Below are 20375 nucleotides of genomic sequence, written 5' to 3' on the forward strand. Positions count from 1 at the left end.
GCCCCGCCCCGCCGTGCCCGCGGCCGCCCGGCAACAGGGGATGCCCACGGGGAGCGTGCTGCGATCCATTCCATTCCGCAGGGAGACACGACCGCCTTCCGCAGGGGATGCGGCTCTGAGGAGGAGGGCTGTCTAGCCTCGGGACCAGTCTAGCTATCCACAGGAGTGTTGTCCCCAATCTAGGTTCTTGACCCGCTGTGCAAAGAGCTGGAACGTGCACAGGGTAGAGATATTTTTTATTACAGATTTGCACTAAGCTGGGAGATGGATGATATCCCACAGAGCTACTTCAGCTCTGTACACAAACTATCGTTTATTTATACCAGTACGTGATTAATGGAAACCCACTCAAGTTTATACATATTGGTTAGTTGTGTATAAATTGGCACACATGCTCCTTGAGGGCATGGAGGGGTGGTGTGTGTAAGTCTTCCTGGTCACTAATGGAGTTGGTGGTTGTGATCTCCCACTGTTGCTTTTACCTTTTCCCCAGTTTCACTATTTGGCTGAGACCAGTTCCTCCTGGTGCTCTTCTCATCTTGTTGCCTTCCTTAAAACAGGATGTTCTTCATCAGTTCCTTCTTACCTTGTTTCCCAGGCTTTAGCAGTTGAAAAGGTTTCATCCTATCTAAGCCAGGTTTCTAAATTTTGTAATTATTTACACTCTTTATCATTGTCTGATAATTCTCCAGACTTGTCAGACATCAGAAACACCTGAAAAAGTCACTGTGTCGTTACAGATGAGTGTGCTATGTGCTTCTCCCTCTGTCTCAAGAAACAGATGGCATAAAATCACGTAGTAATTTAAATGGCTCCATGGGCCAGGCGCCGTACTTGTTGGAGCTTGTGTTGTAACACATCAGAAGTACTGTTCAGTTCAGTGTTGCTTTTCTGTCCGCACCTCAATATGGATTCAGCTATCCACGATGAGAACTTGATCTTTCAAAGTTAAACCTTTTATATCATTCAGGAGCTCTTAAAACGCTTTACTCCTGAGATTAAAACTTATTTTTGAACAGTGTTGCTTCTACCACATTGACAGAAATGGAGCAGCTTTCTCATTTTCCTACAGAACCAGGCACGCTAGCTGTCAGTTGCTGTGTTACTGTGTCATGCTTGCTTCACCCTTAGTTCTGTGCAGTTCATGTGTAGCCAAGTTCAGCTGGTGGCAGTCAGCTTTGATCTGTCTCTGATCTTACCTTTATTTTGCTGAAACAAAGATCTGAACTGTTAAAAGGACTTGACGTTATGGACAGTTTTGTAAGTGGTTGTTGCACTCTGAGGAAACCTGCCTGCAGTTATTGTGAAACAGTTAAAACTCAGCTGTGCAGATAAACTAGTTTTGCATTTGACAAGTGATTTCTGAAGCTTTGCAAACCAGTCAAAATCAGATCTGCTCAGCTGACTTATTTTTAGAGGCTGCAGTCTAGTTCAGATGTTTACTTTTGACATGTTGACCTTTTGGTGGCTGGACTGGCCACTGTGTTTCTCCTGGCAAATTATTTGAGCTGATCAGTGCAGACCAAGGATGTCTCACTTTCAAGCAGGATAAAGTCACTGTTCCATATGACAGCTGACTTACAGCAGGAGAAGGGCCAAGAGCATAAAGATTAGATTTATTAGCACAAAGGCTAGATTTATCCACGAAGTAGTGGATGTACAATGTTCTGTGACCTTCACTACAGTTTGAGTATTGTCAGGGTGGGAGCAAGGACCTAGTTATCACACGTTACAACCTGCTGTAGGTGTGGTCTCGTGAGCTGCCTGCTAGCGAAGGTCCTTGCTTCAGCAATACCTGTGTTTACTCAGTTGTTCCAGCAAAACCACAGGGTTTCAGCAGGTCAAATCAGTTTTCCAGTCCAGTTAGCCGTGTGGCAGCCATGTGAATTAATTGCTTTAGATGCTTTTATGCTGCCACTGCTGCCCAAAGACAAACCTTTGGTGTGAGAGACTTCACATCACCTGTGCACTCAGTATAGAGGAAGTAATGACAAAAGTAAAATTTTTGGTTGTAATCAACATTGTGATACTTTTTGACAACTTTTAGGCTGTGGTTTCACAGTATGGTGTATTTTTTGTTTGGATGGAGAGAATGTTTTTAAAGAAGCCGTTGGTTCAGAACCATGGCTGGCTGTGACTCAGAAGTAGGGCAGTTGAACAGAGAAGAGGGGAAGAAAATCAAGACTCTGTTTTGAACAGATTACCAAAACAGAAAGTTTTTGAATATGAGGTAAACTTCAGCCAGCTTCATAACCTTATGAATAATTTTAAACTAGTTTGTTTACATGAATTAAAGGTTTTAATGGGCGTGCCTTTATACTCAAGAAGATAGTGTGTTGATTTAGTGTAGCCATTACTAGTTTCTGCGTTTTGCAGATAAAACCGGGGTTGTTCTGCCCAGACTGAGAGCTGACTGGAGACAACTCAGCTGCAAAGCAGAAGCCCTGCACTCTGCCCAGGCAGAGGTAGGCCTTGCTTCTGTCAGCCAGGAGCTTAGTAACACATTTACAGACATCCATTTCAGTGCTGCCTCATTCCTAGACTGTCTCCGTTTGCCCAGTCAGACATAGTCCTTGGATGCAAAAATGATGTTCTAGAACTGCTGTAACGCATAGGACCTTGACTGCCTGCAATCAAATTCTGGAATCAAAACCCATGAAATTTCTGTGGTACCTACTCCTTGCCCTGAATGCTGCTGGTGCTTTGGAGCATTCTAGCTTACCTGTTCTAGAATCATAGAATCACTGAGGTTGGAAAAGACCTCTTAAGATCATCAAGTCCAACCACTAACCCAACACTACCATGACCACTAAACTATGTCCCAAAATGCTACGTCCACATGTTTTTTGAACACTTCTTCAGGGATGGTGACTCCACCACCTCCCTGGGCAGCCTGTTCCAGTGCCCCCCCCCACTCTGTAAAGAATTTTTTTCTGATATCCAACCTAAACCTCCCGTGGTGCAACTTGAGGCCATTTTTTTTTGTCCTATCACTTGTTACTTGAGAGACAAACACCAACCTCACTACAACCTCCTTTTAGGCAGTTGTAGAGAGCAGTAAGGTCTCCCCTCAGCCTTCTCTCCAGGCTAAACAGTCCCAGTTCCCTCAGCTGCTCCTCATAAGAAGAAATAATAAGAGTCTCTCCACCAAGAAATTAAAAATGTGCGGCCTTAAAATCAGTGTAGAAAAAGCTGCAATATCTGTTTGCTTTAGCTGTCTGCATTACCAGTTGTAAAAGATGAATTGACTGAGACATCAGTGAAAACACATGTACAGATGACAGGCCAGTAATTCTGTGGCCGTTTGGGGAACCTGAGGCAAGTGCTACAAGCTGAACTGCAGGGGGGAGTGGCTGGTCACCAAGACAAAGACATTAAACGTTACCTTCCCATCAGGTTTGCCAGTGTTCTGTAGTTTGATTCTAAACCTCCAGACGCTATAAAATTTTTATAAATTTGTCTGAATACAAGAATACTTTGACTTCTGTGCTTTGCCAGATAGAGATTTCTTTCTGAGCACTCAGAAGTATCTCACAGACAGAATGTTACTTCGAAGTCTTTGAGCAGTGTGTATGATAGGCAGGAATGGGAGATGAAACTTCTGTGAGTGGTTATGGTAATCTTAATGCCAGGTTTATCTTCTTATAATCTTACTTTATGTTATATACTTTCAGAAAATGGAGATGTGAATTTCACCACAGAATAGTGGAAAGCCTGGGGTGCTTCAGCTGCAGGAAGAACTTTAAACAAGCATCTTAGTATTTGTTGAGGGTTGTTGGTTTTTTCTAATGCTGCTTTTTTTTCCATTGGGTGCTGTTGCCAATGTAATGGCTAGTTACTGATGCTCAGAATTAGTTTTCCTTTGTTTTAGCCGGGATTCCATAAATCTGTTTTGCAATGAGTATTTATTTGTATCTTTTTAAGTTTTGCTCCTGAAGTAGCTTTCTAACTCCTATGTAGAGCTCTGGGAAGTTTAGTTAGAAGTCTTACTTAAGATCTTATTTGTTTAACCTGTCTCAGAGCAGTACTGTAAATAAAACCAGCTGTCAAGCTCTCCTGCTAGGTTTTTATAATAATTTGTCATTATAAGAACTGTTATAATACATTTCTTGGTTAATTTCACATGTAGTTTTTGAGATTACCCCTATTGTCCCATAATTTTCATAAAGTATCTATTGTAACTCAAAGGTCTAGTCTTTTTGTGCTTTTGTAAATATTAACCAAATCAAAACTACTGATTATCTTTATGGTGAGAAGGTAGTGATTAAATTTTAATTTCCTTTATGAAGCACACTGCTCTTTAATCCTGAAGCTTTGGTTCTACACTTAGACACTGAGCATATTTGTTCAGGTATTAGGGCGGTAAGTCTACTGATGGGCGTGAGCTTTCAAGTGATACATAACTCATCTGTATTGCATTGATGTGGCTGAGATGCAAAACCCAACTTCATTGGGTTAATAGGAAAATACAAACAATACCAGTAATTTCAGGATTAATTTTTATCATCAATTAAGATTCATTTTGGGGGCTGGCGGGTAGGATAGGGAAAAGGGGATTATGCTTAATTTATTTTTAATGTGTGTCCATGACAGTTGTGCTTTGTGAATGTGTTGTTGGGACTTACACAGGCTCTATAATCACATCTGGCTGCTCTCTACTAGGCAGAAGCTGAAGAAGATTGTCACTCTGACTTGGTAAGAACTGATGACAATGAAAGGTCTGGTGAAGCAAATCTTCAGGTATGTCTCTCATGCTACTGGGTTTTTACATCACAGTACTGCTGTTGTAAGTTACATTACTTATACTCATTTAGTTGTCACACGTTTGTGGATCTAACAAATACTTACTCTGTCTGCCCTGCCAAAAATTAAACAGATAAATGCTGTACTGTGTTCCAAGTGTCATATTCAGCCTCTGGTTATCTGTGTAGATGAAAAGAAAGTTCGTGGCAGATTTGGAATTTCTTTGAAGAACTGCAGAAATCGGACAGCTGTTTCTGTATGGATCACATTCCAGTTTATGTTGTCACTCTCTTCTGGAGCAGAAAGTTGTTAAAAGCAGTCTAATAGGAAAGAGTATTCTCTTGCAATACTAGTTATTTCTGTGTAGTTGCTCCTCAGAAGTTGTGATGATTGCAAGAGATGTAAAGTGTAACTTCATAGATGCTGAAAAAAAATGCATGGCAAGAGTTATGACTTGCCTTGTTTCACAAAGCATAGTCCTTTCTTTTTAAAAAGAGAAAGGAGTGTCAAGTCTTACTTGTATGTTATATAAATTACAGCCTTGATTGTCATAAAGCTTAATATGCTTGTGAACAAAAAAAATACGTTTTCTAAATTTTAGTTTCAAGAGCTAATTGGATGGGGCCTTGTGCAGCCTGGTCTAGTGGAAGGTGTCCCTGCTCATGGCAGGGGGTTTGGAACTAGAGGATCTTTAAGATCCCTTCCAACCCAAACCATTCTATGATTCTCTGATAATTGGCTTAGAATAAATGGATAAACAAGAACAAACATCATGTCTAGAAAAAACACTTTTCTGTTGGAGTTTTAGGCCATAGCCATAGTACTAAGAACCACTTCTGGAAACATCAGGTTTTCTTTAGAGGTGAACAGTCCAGATAAAAGCACTTATGTTACTGAATGAGATTGAAAAAGTACTTGTACGCTTTGTTTTTTCAATTCTCTGTAACCCAACTGCTAGCTCTCTCTGTTAAACTGTCTCTGAACTCACTGAGACCATTTAAGACTTGTAAGTGCGAAGGATAATTCTGAAGTGTTTTTTTGTGTTTGTACTTTATAATTTCTCCTCAGAAGATGTACTGTCTCAATATGTGATACTAAGTCAGTATTAACTGGATTTTTTCAGGCAGAGCTCCAGATGTTCAGAGCTCAGTGGATGTTTGAGCTGGCCCCAGGTATGAGTTCTAGTGGGCTGGAACCTCTGCCATGCAGAGCGTCTTCAAGAGGACCTGGAGTAAAGTCTGTAGATGCCAGAGGGAAACAGGAGATAGCAAAAGAGGAAAAGGTACAAAAAATAGATGTATAACTTGGGGACTTGTCTGTGTTAGTATTGCAGCGTACCTGTCCTAAAAGCTAGTGTTGAATTAAATCTAGAGAAAGAGCAGAGGTGATTAACCTGTTTTCTCCATAGCAGTGTCTTTCCATAATCCTGCAGTGATTTGTGTAGTTTTTGTGCTTGGCTTTGCATCACCTCCCCAGTCTGCGTTCTGAAGGACTGTGGGTAAGGACCAAGCAGGACTGAGCACAGTTTGTTGGTGGGGAATTTCATTCATGGCTTGTAGCGTATCAATGTGTTTTCTCACTCTGTTTATGGATATATTTTATTCATAGGGTGCAGTAGGTGAGATGAGAAATTGTTCTAGGTCAAGTGACAACAGGCTTGTACTTCAAGGAATTTAAGAAGTGTCCTGTCTAATTTTTTGTGCAGGCAAAAGAACTTTTCCTGAAGGCAGTGGAAGAAGAACGAAACGGGGCACTTTATGAAGGTAATATGGAATTCTGAGGTGAACACCCTTACTGCAGAGGAAACTAACACTAATTTATGTGCAAGACTGCACAATGCCAGTGACCTTAAACTGCAATCTAATAGTAATTTGAGAGCTCCATTATTCAGAGAAGCAAACAAATTTACTATAAAAGGAAACATCACGTTAGAGTTCTAGAGCAAAGGAAGAGTATCTAGCTTTCATAAAAAATTACATTACTTTGAAATCTAGCAGTTCAGTGAAGCACTGGATTGCTTCCTCATATAGCATACTTCTTTATGACTTCTGTAACATGAAATAAGCACAATAATTAACCAAGGCACTATAGTGTATTTCCTGCACTCACAATTTTCTTCATTCCACTTTGAACAGAACTACTGAACCCATGGAATATTGAGTCGTTTGTTTGTGGTTTGTTGTTTTGTTTTGTTTTGTTTGTTTGCTGGTGTGTTGTTTGGTTTTGTTTTTTTTTTTAATTTACGTAGCGTGGTGATAGCTTCTTAACAATTCCTAAAATGAATGTTTAAATCTTGTAGTCTTATTTTACGAGGTTTGCCATAAGTATTTAAGACTATTAGCTTGACTGCTGTCTTGCTATCAGCACTAGTAAAAACAGAAATACAATTTTCTTCCTCATACTTAGTTTTCAGAATATATAGAGTAGAAAGCTTGTCCTAACTTCCAAGCCCTGTAGGTCAGTATACCATTTTTTAATTTCTTTCATGGTAAAAATAGAACACAGAATATATGTGCTGTCCTCCTCATCCACTAGAATTAAAGCTGTCTTGGTTAAAGTGCAGGTGCAAAATACATCAAGATACGCAAACCTGAGAGTGCTCTGGAAGCTCCTGAGCTCTGCCACCTGTTAAATACAAAACTTCTCCACCACGGCAGCTTTCCTTCCCTTGGAAGCAATTGCTGGTGGTTGTTCCAGGTCTCAAATAAAGTGAGAGACATATGAGTCCTCAGTAGGTCATAAAATGAGTTGGTTCAGTTTCTGATTTATTACATGGCAAAATTACTTTAGGCTAAGGGATTTTGTGTGTTGGTTGTAGAATTAAATGCACAGTAAAAAAAAAGATGTCAGAATTAAATCTGATATGTAATCTATCATTTAGGAAATCCTGTAGTAGATTGTGAAGATTCTTTCAAACAAACAGTTTCCAAGTAAACAAAGAACAAAAAAAAAAAATTGAGAAAAGCTGTCTGTTTTAGCATTGTGTGTTTAAAATGAGAGCTATATCTTCAACAGCTTGGGTACATTTCTTGTGTATTAAACACAGCAACAGAGAAATAGTAACATCAGACAGAGCTGCATTCACAGAGGTGTTTGAGGCTTCTGTAGCACATGAATATGAATTCATTCCTTCTCAGTTGAATTTGATTTGAGACTTAAACTAAACTGTTTCTACACATCCATCTATATGAGACCTTAGAGACAAGGTTCTGTGCCAGACAGACATATTACTGAGCACGTGTTGGGACAGCTGTTTTCAGACCACGCTTTTATTTGCTGACCTGGCCCAGGTCACCAGAATCCTGCTCCTGAAATCTGCTGATACCTGACATTGGTTAGACAGCTATGTGCAGCAGCTTGATCCATGTTTAAGTACAGTACAGGCCTTGCTGCAAGATTAAATGCTAAAGTTGAGACTGATCTCTGTTTAGCTGGCTGCTGGTGTTTCTCATCCTCACCAGCCAGAGAGTAGTATTTGTCAGTCACCAGCCCTGACATGAACTCAAGGAAATAGGAACACTTACATGCCCCAGACTCAGGCTTCTCAGACTCATCAGCGTGTCAGATTCTGAGCTCCACACTCACTGATGTTTTATTCTGGGATTTGTTCTTAAGAGTCCAAACTGAGGGAGAGTTGCCCTCTGACCTGTCACCATGTGGGAAGACAAAGAGACATAAAAATACATGCGTGATCTTAATACTGGTGTTAAACCAGACTGAAAGTACATAAAATGAATCCATTTAAGGATCCACACAGTTAACTCAGAAGAAAGACATCCTGCGACTTACATAACAGTTACTTCCTATAGGGTGATATTCCTGGGCCTATTTCTCTACTCAGTGTTTGTAGCATCTTTGGAGTGTTAAAGGCAGAAGTACTTTCTCTGTGTGCTAGAAGAAAACTTATCTGTCAGGTTTTCCTTCATGACCTATAGTTTTGTGCTTGCTATGTAGCTTTTTGAAAAGGCTACTTTCCACCCTCAGTGGTATGAGTGGCTCCAGAGTTTTGCCACACAAAATTTACTTGTTTTGTGTCTACTGTTGAAGTTTTTAAATTATAACGATATTTTGTTGGTCTTTCTCACCTTTATAAGTTGTGCATGTCTGAAGGACTGTCTGCACTATACTGGGAATTTAAAGTTCCTGCATCATCTTTCAAAATCTCTTTCATGCTCCTCATGGTTACTTATGAAAATTGTGCCTAAAATCTTTATGTCATGCTGAGAAATCTTTTTAAGTGCTGGGCAACAAACAAAACCAGGACTTTGTAATGTTTTAATGTAAAATTTTGTACTACATAATTAAATTTGTGGTAGTCAAGGTAAATCTCTAAGGGTTGAAAAACATCTAAGAGAGTTCATTATAAAAGAGCACTTGAAGTTTTTAGTTTTGAAAATAGATGCTTTTGTACTGAATTTGAACCTAACCCGTTTAGACTCACTGTGATTTACGAGGTAAAGGCATTTCTCCACTTTTTCAGTGCTTTTAGCTGAAGCCATGTCTCTGAAAAAAAAAAAAAAACAACCTTGCTTTAATAAGCTAGTATAGGCATCAGACATGTTTAAACATTAAACTTTTATTTTCAGCCATCAAGTTTTATCGTCTGGCTATGCAGCTTGTGCCTGACATAGAGTTTAAAATCACGTACACACGGTCCCCAGATGGTGATGGTGTTGGAAAGAGGTGGTGAGTATGAAAATTTACCAATTAAGTGCACAGAGGTATTGAAAGCCAGGATTTTGTTTTTAAAGCACATGGATGCTCTGCTGTGATACGCAGTTGTAAGTCTCTCAACATCTGGAAAACTTGTCTACTTTCATTTGAATAGACTGCTTCATATAAGTTTGCAGAGGCGTTAGTTCAAGAAGGACTTCCCTGTACTGTAGGTCAAAGAAGGTGATAGGCTTGTTTGTTTGGAGCTAGTTAAATTCCTGTGGAAGGATTGCAAATAGTTATGTTGCTGCTTAGAAAAAAGCATCACTCACTTCATTACTTTTCACTTATGATTGTCAGATTTATGAGTTATACATTGAGGATCATCTACGAAATTGTAGATGGCAAAAAGGTCAATTAGTAAAAGCTTCTTACTGTGGAATAAGCATCAAAATTAAGCACAGGAATATACCACTGTTCTTGTACTAACACAGCCAAATGGGAGCCTTTCCAGTAAGTAGAGCAATATGTTTAGAAGCTCTTAGGTTATAATGTGAGCAGTCTGTGGTCTTTCATCATCACAGGCATCAGAATACCCTTACCCTCAACACAGCCAATGTGTGGTGGCTTAAGGTTGGCCTCCCTTGAGCCCAAGACTTACATTTGAGGACAGGATTCATGTTAGGGCCAAAACTTCTGTTATAGCCCAGATAGCGTAGCGAAGAGAAGCCTATGAAACAGCCTCCCAGTTCACTACTTGCTGGTAGCAGCCATAGATGCTGCTGATAGCTGCAAGAAATCAAGAGTTTCAAAGCTGAGAATAAAAGAGGAAATTGCAACCACATTGGTGTGGCATTACTCACTCCGTCTTGTTGCCCCTGGGCAGTACAGCTTTAGTGCAGTAGTTGACTTGACATAAAAGAGAGCAAGATGAGCTAAGTACTTTATTTACATCAATGACTTTGGTTTCTGAATGCATCTCTAGCACAGTCTTTGCTGTGCATTTCTGCACTAGGAAAGTGCTGGATGATGAACTATAGTCACGTAAAAATCTTGGGGGTTTTAGGATTATTTTCTTACTTTAGCATAATTTTCTCTACTCCCTTCATTAAGCCTTTTTGACACACAAGTTGGGTAGGAGTGTTGATCTGCTTGAGTGTAGGTAGAAAGACTCTCCAGAATGATCTGGACAGACTGGGTCGATGGGCCAAAGCCAATTGTATGAGGTTCAACAAGGCCAAGTGCCATGTCTTGCAACTGGGCCACAACTACCCTAGGCAACGCTACACGCTTGGAGAAGAGTGGCTGGAAGCTGCCTGGTGGAAAAGGACCTGGAGGTATTGGTCAACAGACAACTGGGAGCCAGCAGTGTGCTCAGGTGGCCAAGGCAGCCAACAACATCCTGGCTTCTATCAGAACTAGTGTGGCCAGCAGGAGTGGGGAAGTGATCATCCCCCTGTACTCAGCACTAGTGAGTCTGCACCTCAAGTACTGTGTTCAGTTTTGGGACTCTCACTATAAGGAGGACATTTTCAGGTGCTGGAGTGGGTCTGGAGAAGGACAATGAAGCTGGTGAGAGGTCTAGAGCACAAGTCTTATGAGGAGCAGCTGCGGTAGCCGGGTTTATTTAGTTTGGAGGAAAGGGGACTCAGGGGAGGCCTTATTGCTCTCTACAGCTGCTTGAAAGGAGCTTGTAGTGAGATGAGGGTCAGTCTCTTTTCCCAAATAACAAATGATAGGATGAGATGAAACAACCTCGTGTCGCATGAGGGAAGGTCTATATTGGACATCAGCGAAATTTCTTCACAGAAGGGTTTATCAAGCGCTGGAGCAGGCTGCCCAGGGCGGGTGGTGGAGTCACCATCCCTGGAGGTATGTAAAAGATGGGTAGATATGGTGCTTAGGGACATGGCTTAGTGGTGACCTGCCAGTGTTATGTTTACAGTTGGACTCAATGAGCTTAAAGGCCTTTCCCCACCTAAATGACTCTATGATTCCCTAAATTTTCATTCAGTTTTGTAAATGCTGCTGTCCCCAGCACTATGTGACAGTGAGGGCAAAAAATGCCAGTGCTGCCAATTGTTTAAAAGCACAATTTTTAGAGGTGTGTTTTTCAAGAGATTCTCGTTGTGATACTTTTGCTTTACGGGTTACTGTTGTTATTGTTTCATACAGTCTTGGTGAGAAAAACAAAATTATACAATTACATTTAAAAAAGCCTGTTTACAGTGTGGCCTGTAGGTACCTGTAGGACTGGCCATCGTATTAATCAAAATAAAGGAAGGAATGTTCAGAGCAACATCTTAACTGTAGTCGTAGTTCTATGTCAGGCCCAAACATAATTGTCTTCTCTACAGTGCTTTAAAGTCCACTGGTTGCTTGCATATATTTTCAGCTTTATTTTATTGAGCTTCCTTAGAGTAGGATTGAGTAGTAATACTAAAAAGTAACTGGAAGATTTCTTAGCTAGCTTATATACCAAGTCAGAGGAATGAAAATGATTGTGATGGGATTGGGGAGAGCTGTGTAGTCTGTGGTTACTTTGTGCAAGCAAGCATGCACCTATTAAAGGAGCATATTATGACATACAACTTAAATTTATTTTTTTTCTAAATGTAGTAATGTTTTTCTTCATTATTGAGGAATACACCCACTGAGGATCACTCTGAAGTGAATAACACATAAGTAAAAAAAAAAAAAATTTGTTTTCAATATCTTATGTTGAGACAAGGATTACAAAATATAACTTTATGTCATTGTTAATTTATTTCCTATGTAACTTAGACAAAGTTAAAGATGAGATTTCTCTTTTCATGGGGTCAAGCAATTCATCAGTGACTTCACTAAAAACTGTGAACAGCAAGCTCTCAAATCCAAAAAGAAACTGGAGTTGGAATTAAATGATGAAAAAAAAAGTTGTTTCTTTCAAATGCATTCTAGCAAAATCTAAATGAACTTGATAAGATTGCAGTAGTTTTTTAATCATATGATGAAATAAGATTGCTTTAAAAACATACAGGAAGCAACTCTATTGGATGATGGTAAGACAGCGGATTGGTGCCAAGGACATCTGTTGGTACCTTTTGTCCAGTATCACAGTGTTGGCATTCCCCCTTTTCTAGTGTTGAGGATAACAAAGAAGATGACAAAATGGCTGATCTCCTGTCAGATTTCCAGCAGCAGTTAACTCTTCAGGAATCTTCAGTCAAACTTTGCCAGCCTGAGGTCGATGTCAGCCAGACCCATATCTCAGGTATAAGTAGAGATAAGCTGTAAGAGTAGAGGCAGAATTTATAGAAATGGTTTGCTCTATTAAAAACGTTTTTCTCCTTCCTTCTGAAGCCACCTTTAAAGAAATGTACGGAGTATCTCTTTATTTACTTTTACAGTTAGATGTAAAGGAAAAAAGTGAATCAACTAGCTAAATATGTTTTTCTTAGATATGATTTTGTCTTTCTTGAACAAGCTTTTCCATGTAGTACTACTACAAAGCAGAATTTTTCAGGGTCAGAGTCATATTTAGAAGTAGCAACTTCTAGAAATAGACTTGCTGAAGTAAGTGTATCCTGCTCTTCCTTAACAGTTAATGTTTGAAAAAGTGAAATGTGGAGTTTTCTAGTTTGGTTTGCAAATATTTATTACAATTCTTCAATGTGAATAAGAGACAATTCTTCTGTGAAGAATATGCATTTTTGCATTTCCTGTTTCTATTTGATGATCAGATTTTTTACAACAAATCTGTTCTCAGGTTCAGAAAAATGATATAACATAACTAGAAAGGCTTTTGAAGGTTAATGATTTTCAGTGCTTCAGTTCTAGATCAGTCATCCTGAGACTTCCTTATGAGATCTAAATTGTGGAGAGTGTACATAAGATATGAACGCTTTTAAAATCAGATGCCTCTGAAGTGCGTATTTTGCACCCTGAATTATTGGTTGCTTTTGGAAATCTAGTGTGACCTTCTCTTCTCTGCTCAAGGAGGGTATGTACAGCTAGTTGCTGTCTAGTGTACCTTTGTGCTGCTCGGGCGTTTTCTCCGTGAGATCTCAAAGCAGTAAAATCATCAAATCTTCAAGTATACGTAATGACCCAATCAGAGAAAACCTAGGTAGGCAAAAAGTTATTAGAAAGAATTTTGGCTTAATTTCCAGGGCTTTCTCACTGTACTTTTAGTATTAGGAAAAATTTCATATGATCTTGTGGCGCTTTGATGAGGCTTCTGTCATTGTCTTGTATTACATTAGAAAAGGTCTTTCAAGAGGGCAGTGCTGTGTGATACCATCTGCAGTCACTGGTCCTGTACCACAAATATCAATTTCATAGTGGATAGGTTGCTAGGACCTTTTATCCAGTACTGAACCTGACCTGAGCTAATTTAACTTGCCATGCAAAAAAAAAGCAGCATGTTTTGAGGTAAAGTCACACAGTAGGTCAGTCTGAAGAAAATACTGCTTCACAGGCATTCTGGATATGCAGTGTATTTGTGAGATTTTTGGTATAAAACATATATTTGTAATCTAAACCCATGGTTTTTCCTGTCATCTTCCCATACTGCACTTTCGGCTCTTGATTTTTTTTCTTTCCTTATATGAATTTTTTCCTAACATTTGGTGACTTTTTATATTAAAGGTACTTTTTTTGTTCTCTGGCATCTGCCTACAGTGTGAAAAAGTGGGGTTTTGTAGTGGCAAGTCAGAACTTCAGTAGTGGCCACACCTGGAATTACAGATAACCTACTGATTTACAAGTGTCCATCTAACAAGGATTTCTCTTCTCTTTGCAGTGCTGCCTCTGGAAGTGCTCATGTACATTTTCCGATGGGTGGTTTCCAGTGACTTGGACCTAAGATCATTAGAGCAATTATCTCTGGTTTGTCGAGGATTTTACATTTGTGCCAGGTATTGTAGATGAGTTACCTAGAATGAAGCTTCTCTCTGCTCTCTTTTCACACTCAAGCATATGTAAACAGTGTGGAGAGGGATAACAAATTCATACAGTAAAATTGCCAGTGTTGGCTTTTCACTTTTAGGCTGCTCAATTGTACATGTAATTATATTTTTGCTTTGTCTTCCCATGGCAAGTTTCATGTTATGTTCCTCACAGTACTAACCAGCTTTTGAATACACCACTAAGCAGGATGTTAGTTAGATGACTTCACTGTAATAAAAAAATGTTGCTGAAAGTCTTACCTGCTTTACCTTGGTTGAAAGGCAGAGCTGCAGGGTCTCCAAAATAATGTCTGTTGTGTTGTCATCCTCATACGACCACGCAGAGAAATGCCAGGCTGCTGCAGTGTTCTTCTGTGCTTGGCTGAGAGTGGCATTGTGTTCTGGAGTTTCATTGGGAGGAGGAAGTGGCTTTCAAATACTCCAGGATTAAGTAAATTAGTCATTGATTTTAAACTATGACCTATTGTTGTTCAAGAAAGTTCCTTTCAGTTGCATCCAAAATAAATAATGGAGTGTGTTACTTTGATACATATCAAAGCTAAACACGGTTTGCAGGAAAGTTATAAGGTTTGCTTTTTTTCTCATTTCCACTAGAGATCCTGAAATCTGGCATCAAGTCTGTTTGAAAATATGGGGCAGGAGCTGCAATAAACTTGTTCCATATGCCTCTTGGAGGGAAATGTTTTTGGAAAGGCCTCGCGTTCGATTTGATGGTAAGGTGTATTTTGGAAATTGTTGGGGTTTTTTTACTGCGTGTAAACATGACAGAAGCAGTCAGGTGGGTTTGATGTTTATGACATTGTTAGACCTAATGTGAACTTGTTTGGGCTTTTGAATCTGTAGAATATCTGTAAAGAGAAAGGAAGTGTGAAAAAGGATGAAAATAAAAACTTTCATGTGTTTAAGCAACAAAAACCCAAAAGTTTTAGATTCCTTTTTTTTTTAATCTTAAATATTTTATGTACTTTATTTTTGTTTGTGTACTTCTATCTTCCTGTCCTGTAGGTGTATATATCAGCAAGACAAAATACATACGTCAAGGAGAACAATCTCTTGATGGTTTCTATAGAGCATGGCACGAAGTGGAATATTACAGGTAGAGCTGTAGTACAATGAGTGAGTGAAATGTTTCTCTCTTAAGTTTTTCAAATCTGGCCCTTGATACCACAAACATCAATCATCCTGTAAAACTCAATGGAACTACTACAGTGTGTAAAGCTATATATATTTTTTGATAATAGAGCTTAAGAAACAGGATTTATTATGATAATTAGAGATGGGCTTAGAAACAGATTTTGTCTTCAGTTACACTGTTTCCTGTGAATCAAACTTGAACAGCAAAAACAGTAATACTCATCCACAGATTCCTTTCCCCAAATCACTTCTGCTTTACATTTCTGATACAATAACTGTTTTCAGGAAAGGGAAAACAAGGGATTATACAAGAATTAGCTTTTAATTTATGTGTAATCAATTGTTAATAATCAAGAGGCTGGGCTTTCTCAACTTGCTGTAAATACCTTGCCGTGTGTTTCCTCAGCCTGTTTTTCTGCTGTCTTTCATCTTGCTGTTCCCAGCATTTACTGTTCTATTCTGCTGTCCCTTCATGGCTACTTGTATAGTCTCACAAACATCAGGACAGTCTTCTGAGTAATGTCAAAACTGATCAGATCCCAGAACCTGAAGAAGTCCATATGGCAGTGTCTGTTCTGTACTGATATTGTAATTAAGGTTTTGTTGTGTTTGTCTCAATGGATGCTAGAAATTGAGAAACTTCCTTGAGATCAGTTCTGATTCCAGGGTGGCCTTTTTGCTTTGCTTAGAGGTGACAAAACTGAAATTCTACCTTCTTTCATAACTCTTCATAACGTAATCTTCAAAACTCTTTCAATTTCTGATCTCTTTTTTTCTGTTATATTGTGTATGAAGAAAAATGTTTTCAAGTCCTTTTACCTGTTAAGTTGTACATCTTTCTGGGAAATATCCTGTGATTTAAAAAAGAAAAATCCACAACAGAAAAAGGATATGTTTTCTAGGTTTGTATTGTGTAATTATATTTTTGCAGGTATTTGAGATTCTTTCCAGATGGTCAAGTGATGATGCTAACAACTCCTGAAGATCCTCAATCTATAGTTCCTCGCTTACGGACAAAAAATACAAGGTTATTGTAATAAAATATTTGGTTCTACAGTTTTTGTCTTGCTCTTACCTGGAACTTTCTATTTACTTTTGTCTCGGATGCTATGTCCTGGCAAGGGTAAAAATACCATGTTATTTATATTGTGTTATAGGTATTTATAGTTCTTTTCTGAGATCTACAGAAAATGTTGGTCTCTATGCAAAGGTATCTTTCGTTTTAAAGTCCTCATATTGTAATTGGATTGCCTTTGCAGGTTGTGTGACTTTATTTTTTTAAAATGAAGTAGATAGAAAAATACATGCTATTAGTTGGATGGTTTCAGAATCCTTTTAAAGATGTTATTCTAATTGATTGCCTTGCCACACTTCCTTGACTTTCTGAAGGAAACTGAAGATTTTTGGTAGAATATAACTGAACTATTGCTTGATTTCTTTTTGACATTTGTGCAAACTTGTTAAAAATGAAGAAAATTGTCTACAACTTCAGGTTGGAGCTGTTCACCAGAAGTCTGAAAATATTTATCAGTAGGCTAGGTAGAACTCACTAACTTATCTTTACTGTCCTATCTGGGAAAATTAAAGCAACCTTCAAAATGTTTTAATGATCTCATATCATCAGTGTGCCTGATACTTTACTAAATAGAAATTGAAAAGTTTCATTAATTATGATATGCAGTCAGTCTTCTTTTCATTGCTGACATTTGTATTATAAGTACATTGCTCTTTTGAGACAAGTTTCTTTGTCCTTGACAAAATCCTCCTCTTAACCTTCCAGAACGGATGCAATCTTGCTTGGCCATTATCGCCTTTCCCAGGAAACAGACAATCAAACCAAAGTATTTGCTGTAATAATGAAGAAAAGGGAAGAGGTAGGTAGTGAAATATAGTAAAGGAAAAAGAGTTTGAAGAGCAAGTTTTTAAATATTTTTTTTCTCACACTGAATGTTTAATGGCACCTGAAGATTTGCATTACACTAGAGGACTGAAAAATTGATTTCTTTTTTTTAAGTGGTTTTAAAAATAGAATATAAATAAGCATGGTGATCTGTCTTACCTTCTTTTCGCAAATCTGTAATATTGCTTTTATTAAAACAGATAAATACCTAGTTCACATTTGAGCAACAGGTCTCCCCCATAGGCTTAATTACCACATACGATGTTTTTAGGTAGTTTGTTCACCCTATGAACACACTGTGAACAACCAGAAGGGAAGAATGAAGAGGTAATTTTCTGAGATCAGTTTTGACTGCCAGTTATGTTTCACAGCATTAAATAAAACTAAGTAAGCCATTTTCATTAATTGAATTCTGATTTGGTCAACTTATTTATGTCACAAAATTTTCGGATTAACAACATTTCTGTCAAGAGAAACTTGTGAAGAGTTAGAAGTTTTACATGACTTTACAATGAGTTTGCATAGTTTAGGTGGTGTCCTCCACACTTAACCTTATTTTCTGTGAAAATTTCTTCCACGTTTAACATCTGAATTGGCACATCTCCAAGGAATACCAGCACTTGCTTTTAAGTCCGAGAGTTTAACATTCTGTCCTCACAGCTACTTAGATCTCAGGATAAATAGCTGGGCAACATGTTCTTGGTAGGTCGTGAAACTTCTTTCTTCTTTGTACAGAAACCGATGGACTACCACAAGTACAGGTATTTCCGCCGCGTTCCTGCACAAGAAACAGATCACAGTTTCCATGTAGGACTGCAGTTGTGCTCCAGTGGGCGCCAGAGGTTCAACAAACTTGTCTGGATACATCATTCTTGTCATATAACTTACAAGTAAGTAAATGGAAAGTAAGATCAAAGAAGGATACTTAACTGCAGGAAAAGATGATGTGAATTTGTCCAGTACTAAGTACAGAAGGTGTAAAGACTTCTACCAGGCTTAACAAAATGTCTTGAAAAGAGTAACTGGTCGCGATTTGATATATCATAATGAACTGAACTTGAACTTGAATGAAGTTCCCAAGATTTCAGTAACTTTTTATAACGGTATAGGAAGTTTCCTAAGTAGTAGAGCTGCAGTATTTGGGCCGTTTAAAGGATTTATGCACAGTGTTTGAATAATTTCGTAATAGAATCAGGGTTTCATGACGTAGTATGATGCTATTAAAGGGGTGTGGAAAATGTACACTCATTAAGGTGTATTTCTTTTCCTCTGGGAATGTGGAAGCTGGGAATGTCTGCCCAGGTCCTGTGAGATCTGTAACACTTGCAAACTGTATAAAGCAGCAGTAAAAAATACAGGCATGTAAGCAGCTGTTCTGATCCCTAACCCAACAAGAGCCATGGCCACTGTTCTTGCATCTGACACTCTAAATTAACGGCAAATTGGCTGTCCAGATCTTTGATGTTGGCATTTAGGGTGGATGTAGGCCTTGTCTTCCAGTCTTCTTAATCTCTGTATTCAATGTTTTTATAGGGACATAGTTTAGCTATTGAGCCCTAAGTACTGGGAAGATCTAGGAAGAAGTCTGGGAAGTAAACTACTGGTATTTGGGAGGAAAGGTAAATTTCATAAACAGAAAAAAAAATTTTATAAGCCCAAATATTTTCACACCTAATTTATGAAGTGACAATATCACAGACAGTCTTTTTAGCCTGAAGTTTTGTACTGCTCAGGTTCTGCTGTACCTCGCTGTCTGGTGGTGTCCTTTTGAAACTAGAATGAAGATGAGTATAAAATGCAGCTAGGAGGACCTGTGCTTTTTGTCAGCATTCTTTTTAAAGTTTCATAAACATAAAAGTTTTTGCTGTCACTCTGTAGTCTGAATTCAGGGCTCTAAGGGAGACAGATGGGAATTTTTACTTCAATATTAATAAGCTGGCTTGAGTGACATTCTGAACTGTTTCAAGACTTGGAGCTAATAATAAGAATGGAAGGAGGAAGTGGTTTCTTTGATATTAAAATAGAAATATGCTCTATACAGTGTGATTTGGCCAACACTGAAGTGCTTTCAGGACTGAGGCAGTTCAGAAGACACATTCCAGCTGTAGTTTGGTGCACGCACTGCACTGTGGAACGTGATTACACTTCTGAGGGACTTACACAGCAACTTGTGTCTAATGGAACTTTTACAATCCTCTTTGCAGATCGACTGGTGAGACAGCTGTTACTACTTTCGACATTGACAAAATGTACACCCCTTTGTTCTTTGCACGAGTGAAGAGTTTCACTGCATTTTCGGAGAAGCCGCTCTAAGAAACATCTTTTCCTCTCACAACTCTTGCATGAATGAAAGGTTGTAGCTAATGAGCACTTAAGTTATAAATGTGTATATATTTGGAACATTTTAAAATTCTGGAGAGTTTTTTGAAAGCAATACGTTCTGTTTGATTATGAATGGCTGGGATGTTGTTTTGAAATCAAGCTTATGACCATTAAGCACCTTTACTTTGCGACAAGAATTTGATAACAAAGTTTTGTGGTTTGCCTTGGTTTTTTTTAAAGAGATTTTATAAATCGCTTCATTTAAAATGTGAGTCGTCATCTGCCTGGATGCAGGTTTGTCCAAAAGGAATTGTTACAGGAAAACCTCACTGTCCTTGGGACAGTGCGTGTGGTCTCTGGTAGAGGCTTGAAACATGAAGGGGAGAAAGTTGTCTCATATCTGTTAAGCTATGTGACTTAAAAGAACTTCAAATAAATGTTTTCTTTAAGTTAAACTTAATTTGTTTGCCTTTGAGATCTAGCATCTTGTTAACATCAACCTGAAGAAAAAACCATGAAGGGCAAGCAAGCATAAAATTTTAACTGTGGAGGTACATCCCCAGCACTGCAGTGATGGCAGCAGGTCATAAATGTGATTTGACCTTGACAGGCACCCAGTGGAGCCTGCCTCCTTGGCAGGGTGGGTGTGAAGGGGAGGGGATGTGGGCAGTGAG

At 38.7% G+C, this 20375-nt stretch overlaps 1 protein-coding gene across 2 annotated transcripts; it reads left to right on the top strand.

Moving 5' to 3' along the window:
* Nucleotides 1-4606: 4606 nt before the first annotated feature.
* Nucleotides 4607-20147, top strand: FBXO9 (F-box protein 9). Of its 2 annotated transcripts, XM_008937755.1 has the most exons (13): nucleotides 4607-4740; nucleotides 5867-6025; nucleotides 6449-6506; nucleotides 9330-9429; nucleotides 12519-12649; nucleotides 14180-14294; nucleotides 14940-15058; nucleotides 15351-15441; nucleotides 16411-16506; nucleotides 17260-17353; nucleotides 18115-18269; nucleotides 19584-19732; nucleotides 19944-20147. In XM_008937755.1, exons 2-12 carry the CDS (start codon nucleotides 5879-5881, stop codon nucleotides 19690-19692), a joined length of 1215 nt encoding a protein of 404 aa, XP_008936003.1. In that variant the 5' UTR covers nucleotides 4607-4740; nucleotides 5867-5878; the 3' UTR covers nucleotides 19693-19732; nucleotides 19944-20147. The 2 variants fall into 2 exon arrangements, with proteins under 2 accessions (XP_008936003.1, XP_008936002.1); XM_008937754.1 differs by having other exon boundaries at nucleotides 19584-20034.
* Nucleotides 20148-20375: the final 228 nt, after the last annotated feature.

This window comes from Merops nubicus, unplaced genomic scaffold (genome assembly GCF_000691845.1).
Source record: "Merops nubicus isolate BGI_N331 unplaced genomic scaffold, ASM69184v1 scaffold2693, whole genome shotgun sequence".
Classification (NCBI taxonomy): Eukaryota; Metazoa; Chordata; class Aves; order Coraciiformes; family Meropidae; genus Merops; species Merops nubicus.